General features: G+C 54.0%; 2 protein-coding genes across 2 annotated transcripts in view; one reads left to right on the top strand and one right to left on the bottom strand.

Annotated features, from left to right (window-relative positions):
* Positions 1–166: 166 nt before the first annotated feature.
* On the bottom strand, positions 167–3,438 carry SODALDRAFT_76301 (hypothetical protein). Its single transcript, XM_028615662.1, has one exon. It carries the CDS (start codon positions 3,331–3,333, stop codon positions 355–357), a length of 2,979 nt encoding a protein of 992 aa, XP_028462815.1. The 5' UTR covers positions 3,334–3,438; the 3' UTR covers positions 167–354.
* Positions 3,439–7,078: 3,640 nt separating this feature from the next.
* The window catches only part of SODALDRAFT_363703 (hypothetical protein), a gene marked incomplete at both ends in the record, with an annotated part of 1,173 nt that continues 219 nt past the window's right edge, over positions 7,079–8,032 (top strand). Inside the window, 4 exons of the mRNA XM_028614582.1 lie at positions 7,079–7,247; positions 7,344–7,394; positions 7,477–7,549; positions 7,742–7,906. Coding sequence (XP_028462816.1) covers positions 7,079–7,247; positions 7,344–7,394; positions 7,477–7,549; positions 7,742–7,906 — 458 coding nt within the window. The remainder of the gene's footprint in view (positions 7,248–7,343; positions 7,395–7,476; positions 7,550–7,741; positions 7,907–8,032) is intronic.

An 8,032-nucleotide genomic window follows, 5' to 3' on the forward strand; every position in this document is an offset into this window, starting at 1 on the left:
GAATCACAAAAGAATAAACTAATTGACCAATATGCCAATTAGTTAGTTTGCCCCCCCCCCCGAAAGCGTCCCCCAAACTGTAGCTGTGTCTGTCTCCCTTGAGGCTGGTCTTGTTACCAGACCCCCATAAATAAAAATGAAACGACAGAATGATACCTGATGTTAATCCCCCATAAATGCGCCGTGTCCTTTCTATGTTCTGCGGTTTTGTCATGCATGTACAAATATAATATGCCCATATCCTCGTGGCTCGTTGGTACGTAGACTGACTGGGTACAACGTAACACCGTAGTCGATTAGTCGGTAGTGGGTGCATTTTAGCAAGTTGGTACTAAAGACGGCCGGGGGAGCTCCTCAATGCACTCCCCACGGCGAGCACGCATAAGCGTTCTCGGCCTCCCACTTGAGGAAATCCCCCAGGTCGTGATGCAGGTTGTACCCCATGGGCACCACCTCGTCGTCCTCGTCCTCCAGGTTCATGAACACGAGGTCCATCATCGGGCTCTGTGGCAGGCTGCCGATGCTGTTGTGTCGCAGGCTGTGACCGGCCTCCGACAGCGGCAGGCTGGGTTTCCGCGGGTGGCCCTCCATGGTCCAGCGCTTGATGCTTCCCTGTCCCTGGCGGAACCGGGCCGCGTCGTCCCCGCTGCCGTTCCAGAAGCCCGACGGGTACTCCTCTGCCAGCGGGATCGGGAGGTCCATGTCCGGGTCCGACGCCGTCGAGCACGACGGCGAGTACTCCAGCGACGACCGGCTCTTGGTGCTGGATGAGCTCGAGGAGCTTTCCATCGTTTCCTCCTTCTGCGTCGTCTCCCCTTGTCCCCGTTCCTCCTCCTCCTCCTCCTCCTCTTCGTCCTCGTCTTCGTCGTCGTCGTTATAGTCGTCGTCCTCTTCCTCCGTTAAGAGCTCCCCAAGCCCGCCAAAACCAAAGCCCTCAAACCAGGACTCGAGCTCCTGCACTTCGGCCTCGTTGGCGTGCCCCGTAAACTCCGAAGGGTCCGAAAAGAAGTCGCCCGCCCCGCCCAGGATGGCCATCTGGAACGCCGTCCAGTCGAGCGTGTTGTCCGGCGCCAGCTGCATGCCGGGAACCATGTCATCAGGCTTGGGCAGCCGGATCGGGCCGTGCCGGAGCGTCGGCATGCTGAAGCTGTACGGGGTGGAATGGTAATAGACGAATTCGTCGTCTTCGGTTGGCACGAAAGGCGATGTGGGCGTCTTCGGTTGCTCGGTAGCGACCTCTCCGGGGGAGTCTACTGCGTCTATCGCCGTCGCCTCCTTCGTCTCTTTGCCCTCCTCGGCGGGAGCCGTGACTGTCAGTTCGGGGATGGTGGGTAGTGGTGACTGCACCACATTCAACGGCAACGGGCGACCGGCCTGCCGTCGCGGGTTTTTAGGCGGCGGAGGCGGCGGAGGTGGAGGCGGTGCCCTGAGGCCGGTCGGAACCATCAACCACATCAGGTCGTCGTCGCCGTCGTCTTCTTCGTCGTTTTTGATGTTAGAGCCATCTTCGTCTTGAATCTCTGTCACAGGCACATTCGCAGGGGCAGGCGAAGTCGTAGCATGTTCGTGGCCCTGTTCGTGGCCCTGTTCCTGTTCCTGTTGCCGCGGCTGTTGCTGCTGCTGCTGCTGCTGCTGCTGTGGTTGTGGTTGCTGTTGTTCTTCTTGCTTCAGTTCCGGTTCTGTCAAAGCCGGCAACACGTCGCCCGACATGGCGGGCTGGTCGTCAGCCGCCGATGACCTCCTCACAGGAGCCGGCGGCTCAACGGCGAGGGCCGGCCCCACTGGTTTCCCAATGGAGAACCGTTCGGGGTTCCGGACATCGCTAGACTCGTTCTTCCATCGCTGGAAGTCGGCGCTCTCACGAACGGCTTGAAGTTGCTCAGGCGTGAACTTCTCATCCGCTTCGACCTTCTTGAAGAACTGCCCCGTGAGGATGCCGGTGACGTTCTCGCTGAGTAGCCACCGCGGTATCCTCTTCGACGGACTCGGCTTGTGCTTCTTGTAAGTCTTGGTAGTTTTGGTAGAGGCGGACCGAGTGGGCGTCGCCTTTGATACGGACGACCTCCGTGTCGGCGTGCTCATACTGGCGGGAGGACTGAGTGGTGACGTTACGTGCTTTGTCACGGCCACGGCCACGGGTTTTCTGGAGAAAACGTTGAGCTGCGCAGCGCCCATCTGGGGAGTCGTCTGGACAGCCGACGGGGAAGGCGGCGGTTTGGCATCCTTATCCTTGTTGCTCATGTCGTTAGGTGGTGAGGGTGAAGGTGAGGCTAAGTCTGATTCTGAGGGCGATTGAGACTCTGCTCGCGGTTGAGGCTCAGTTCGAAAGGGCACTTCGTCATCCTCGACTGGCTGGAAGGCGTCCTCCGTCTCTTGTATTAGCTTCTGCAACGACGCAGCCCAGTCCAGAAGAGAGTCACGACGGGCTCCGGATGTCTCCATTTCAGTCATCCTATCAAGGTCGTGCTGGGGTTCCTGAGGAATTTCGGGTTCTGGTGCGTCGAGGATCGGGCTCAGTGTTGTTGCAGCACACCTTGTGGTGGTCGTGTCTTGTAACGGCGGGAGAGCAATGGTAATGCCACTGGAAAGACGCCGAATTTCAGGGAGGAAGGCGGGGGTGGTTGTAGGGCCCGACGGGTCATCCGCGTTCGCTACTGACAAAGAAGGCCCTGATGCGTTGGCTGCATTCTTGGAAGAGATAGAAAGATGGCGTTCGAGGTTGGATCGGGACAAAGAAAATGAACCCTTGGAAGACCGAGGCGAGGTCTCGGGGACAGGGTACGACGCTGAAAGCTGGTGTGTGCTTTGAGACCACTGGACAAGAATAGGCTGGTACTGGTCCTGGTCCTGGTACTGGTCCTGGTCCTGGTCCTGGTACTGGTCCTGGATTCCCTTCTTCTTTGACTTGAGTGGACGACTCGAGAGGGCGCGTTGGATTTGGTGCTGGAGTTTTATTTGAGCGGCTTGATCAGGTTCAGATAAGTCCTCGGAATCGAGTGGCGCGTCCGACCGAATGAGCCTCCTAATACTCAAGTGGGAACGAGACAACATGATGTTTGTGGCGAGAGGGTTGAGAGGTAAAGAGAGGTGAGAGAATATGGAGTCGCCCCAGATATCCGCCACGGGAGGATCTATCATGCAAGGCGAGGGCGTAGGGAATATTAGTGTAGCGAAGAAACAGGACAGGTTGAAAGATGTCGAAAGGAGGAAGGTTGCATTGAAAGTAGGGATGGCGAGGTTCGTGTAAGTATGTGTAGTGGTGTGATGATGGAAGGGTAGAAGATGGGGTCCACGCATGTCAAGTACAAAGACGAACCAGCTGCCCCATGTCATTCATGCCACAGGCTTCACGGGAAGAGCGTAGGGCAAACCGAAAGCAAAAGGCAGCCAGCAGGCCCAAGGAGAGGGAACGCCGACCGGGGATAGACCAATTGATCAGCCTGCCCATGTCATCCCCCGCTGTAGGTACGTGCTTCTGTTCCGCAGGTAGAACAAGTAAGACCCGAGACTATCGGCAGCCCGAGAGACGTGGCGTATATTCAAGCTACCCATGCCTAGATTTGGGGTTTTTTGGGGGGGGGGGGGGCATGGGGCTACAGGGAGCGTGGTAGGCATTGCCGGTTGGATGCTGAATCGGGTCAGCCAGAAGAGACTCGGGGGGATGAATTGCTAAGTAGAGTGGGGTGGGGTGGGCGATGAAGAGGAGGGGTGAGATTTGGAATTTCGAATATTGTGGGATGGACATCTGAAGGATAACCATCAGCCTGTGTGTGAAAGTGTGGAAGGGATCTTGGTGCTGAGCTGAGCTAGGCAGTCGTTCGGATCATCGGGGGACGCCGGGGTGAGCGATGAGAAGCGGGAACGGCGGTGATGGCGGGAGGGGGCCGAACTTCGAAGCCCCCCCGGTGAAGACGCCACATAGTGAAGTTGGTACTGAAGATCGAAATGGGTCACCAGGTGCGTTGACTCCGTAAACTGGACTCTCCTCTGTACGGATACGGATACTGGGGAAGGTTGTCTTACTCCGTAGAGGGGAGAAGAGGGAGGTGGGAGGTGGGAGAACCCTTGAAGGGTCCAAATATGGAGATGTACACAACCATCGAGGCTGGGGTTGCTGGTCTGTGCCCTGGTCTGTGCCCCGTGTAGCCGCGGCGTCGTCCGTCATTGGCTACACGATGACGTACCTGTTGCTATTACTGGAGTGCCCGCCCAAGGACCATCCACCTTTCATGCACTTCTTCCTCTTTCTTCCTTGTGGTGTCGGAAGAGACATTGGCAGTTGGTGTGTGACCGCCGAGAAAGAAATCCTGATTAGACCAGTAGGGAAGGAAGATGGAAGGAATGGTCGGTTCGGTGGTATTGCAGATGATCCTCGGGCCATTCAGCCAACCCTTTCACTTTCAATCCCTCCATCTTTTACTCGAAGTATCGTGTATGATTGAACCTTTGTCTTCCCCGTTGTAATTGAGATCTTTGTGCGAATGGAAATAGAAATACACCATGGCCCCCTTTTTGCTCATCTTTGCTCCTCTCCACGGCATCTCCAAAATATGCGCACCATCTAAAGCAAGTCAAAGTCTCAAAAATAGGGGCCAACAATGGGCAGCGACGGCATCTAACAAAACAAGAACGGCAACCAGCAGGTGCATATGCTTTGCAGGAGAGACGATAAAAACGAAAGCAAACTGGCAAGAAAAACCGGAAAACTAGTAGATGACCCTTATAAGAAAATAGAAATCGACCAGGACAAGATTCAGTAGTACTGTATTTCCGGGTTGGGGAGATCCATCAACCATCGTAGCTTTAGCTTCTGTATCGCATTTATTCTGCAAACAAGAATAGAACACAGCTCTGCCAACTGACATGCTGCACGAAAAGCGGCGGCGACCTACAGGCAGACGGTAGTCTTGCCGCACAGGATCCTCCCTTCGCGAGGAAGATTTTTATTTTACTTTTAATTCCCCCAAGTAGGTTGTCAGTCTTCATCGTGGAGTCTGTTGGTATTGATGCGATCGTGGGAGAGTGCGAGAGAAAGGAAGGCCGATTGAATGCACTGTGTCGCAGTGAGGTGGGATAAATCCTGTCGGTACAATCATACGTAATCAATCCCTCTGACCCTCCCCCTCAATCCTTCAGGTGTGTTCATTAAAGGACAGTGCATAACACTGGTTTACACTGGCCCCGTAAACCAGACGATCCTGACCATTGACTGTGGGACCGACTCGAGAAATAGGGGCTCATCTGGCTGTATGTTTCTCTTTAAATTCCCTGGATATCCCGTTTTGCTCGCTCACGGATTGACTACCTAATTGACTCGCTGCATACCAAAGAGCATCGTCATCGTCCCTCTTTAGCCATCCCGTCCCTGCCCTCTGGTGTAAGTCGGACCCTAACAGCTCTGATGGAATTCCATGTCTAGCTCCGAAGACACGATCATGACCGGTGGCAACAAAGACGGACACGCCGTCTCGAGGGGCGAATGCCTCAAGAGCCCAGGCGCCGAACGAGGATGGGCGAAGGGTACGTCCCGATTTTGTGAGAAAGAAAAAAAGAAAAAAAAAGAAAAAAAAAAAGAAAAGACAGTTCTCGATTGGAAACTATTCCCGAACCAACGTGATGTCTTGGCCTCCCGGCTCCGCCATGGGGCGACGGAGCACCCCCGAGATCTGTCCAGTCCGCTGATCCACTTTAACGACGATGTGCACTGACCAGCTTTTATTCTTTTTCACCTGACGACTTTCTCCGCGTCGGCTGGACCGGTCCCAAGTCATCACCGTCCCAACGTCGAACGAGTGTCACGGGAAACTGCTCGAGAAACTGCTCAAATCTATCATGCTGACAAATCAGACGATTTTTTTTTTGCCTATCGTATATCGTGGGGGTATGACTTGGCAATTCTTTTTATCATGTTTTCTGTTGAATACCTCGTACAAGCCCGTTTTCGTAGTAGGGAATGCTCCAGGAACAAAGCTGGATACATACAGCCATCCACCCGCTCGCTTCCCCTTTACCCATCGCACTTGTCGCTGTGACAAAGAAGGTGGCGAACAAACGGGAGACAGAAGGGTGTGGTTGAGATGAGAATGAGAATGCCCCAATACCTTCCGGCTGTGCCTTATGAGGCCGCCTTGGCTTTGGCGTGTGGTCACTCGAACTTTCGTTGAAAGCTATCTGGGGTTTGAACGTTAAAAAGTCGCCCAAACCGGCCCCCGGCCCCCGTATCTGGCAGCTGAGACCTGCTGCGGCATGAACCGTAAAAGGGCGTCGGAGTTTTGTTCGGTGAGGTACTCATGAGTCGCGTAAAGTTGGTGGTGATATCTCCCAGACACGACATGGCACTGCGGAGGGCGTGTCCGGTGTTCGGCAAGACACTCTGTTGCTGTAGCATGCCAACAGTGAGAACAGTGAGCCGAGGCGAGCTCTCCTCTCCCATTTCCGCTCATTGCATGTGGTTTCCCTCAGTGACTGAATGTCGAGGGTAGATGAGCTGACTGGCAAACCGGCGTGGTGCCTAGTCGACAAGTGTGATCATTTCCGAGACGGTTGTCATGGCCAAGGTCTCTTGTTTGCACAGGTAGGTATAGGTGTCTCCCTGACCGACATACTCAGAGGATCTCGTTGGCAACTCGCATGTGTCGCGGGGTAGCATTGGTAAGAAAGCCAGTCCTGGCGTAGGTAGGGACATAGGGCTGATGTTCCTTTTCAGGGGTTTCAACGTTGCCGCCTTCGTCTTTACGGCAACACACGAGCCGGTTGGACAGGGCGGTGAGAGCCCAGCGGCTGCGACCGGTAGATAGGGAGTAGTTCAAGTTCCAAATCATGTTGAGGGGTGAAGGGATAGTGTAGTGATGAAGAAGCGGGCGGACGGTTCGTTGTGTAGAGTTAGCGGTATAAAATAGCAGTCAAGTGTGATACAACGAGTATGTCGTAGCAAAAGGCCTCGAGATAGTTGAAGGTGAACAGAAAAGAAAAGAAAAACTCCAACAGACGGTGGGGGAGAAGAGTCTTCTTGAATAATAACAGAAAACACCCATAAGCCGTACACAACATACCGAGAGACATAACAAATGGATCACCAATGACAAACATTACACCCGGATATACCTCTGCTGAAGCTCTTTCCTCCCTTGCAGCATCCGATCTGTGTGTACAAATCAACGACCCACAGCAACGTTTGCGTAACAATCTTCCCAAGCCTGAATCATCAGTGGATGGGGTTGCATTCCGCAAACGGCATGCAACGACTCGTGCACCTCGATCTGCACGACTTTGGATATCTCGCAGCTCCGGCACTCGCACTAAACTAAGGGCCACTATCCGTACGGGCCTCTCGGGTGGCTTAGGTCGTCCCCAACTTCCGCAGTGGTCCGTCAGTTGGAATGTCACGGTCCATGGTATGTATCAGGGGTCACTCCGGCCCGGGAGACTTACGAGGGAAAGAATTCCCTAGAAATGGCTGAATCGTTCACTGCCTAGCTCGGTTCATCATTCCCCAGTTTCATGCCTCCGACAATAGCACTCTGAGAGTGGTATGGATATTGACCCATCGGTGAAATCAGAGTTCAAATAAGGGACGGATGGACAGGCGCACCCATGAAACAGGACGAAATGCATAATTCCTTGAGCAAATAAGATGTTAGCAAACGTGCCATGTTTCTGTACAACGTGGTGGACACGGACACAAACCAATCTACGCAGAGGCAGGGCCCCGTCTCTTCAAGGGAGAAAAACGTGGTCACAGCAAGACATTGGAGAAGAACGGTAACCCAGAGAATACATTCATCAAAGGGATGGCCAGGGGGAGGAGGGGAACAGAGAATTATGCGGGAGAGAGGTACGACTCGGCCGAGACACATGCATTCCCTGGACCGTGCCTCAAGACAAGTCCAGACTTTCACCAAGCCCAGTCTGTACAAGGAGACTCTCCCCTCTTTCCTCTTTCACCTTTCACCTTTCACCTTTCACCTTTCACCTTTCACCTTTCACCTTTCACCTTTCACCTTTCACCTTTCACCTTTCACCTTTCACCTTT

The sequence above is a fragment of the Sodiomyces alkalinus genome, assembly GCF_003711515.1.
Source record: "Sodiomyces alkalinus F11 unplaced genomic scaffold SODALscaffold_12, whole genome shotgun sequence".
In the NCBI taxonomy this organism is placed as follows: Eukaryota; Fungi; Ascomycota; class Sordariomycetes; order Glomerellales; family Plectosphaerellaceae; genus Sodiomyces; species Sodiomyces alkalinus.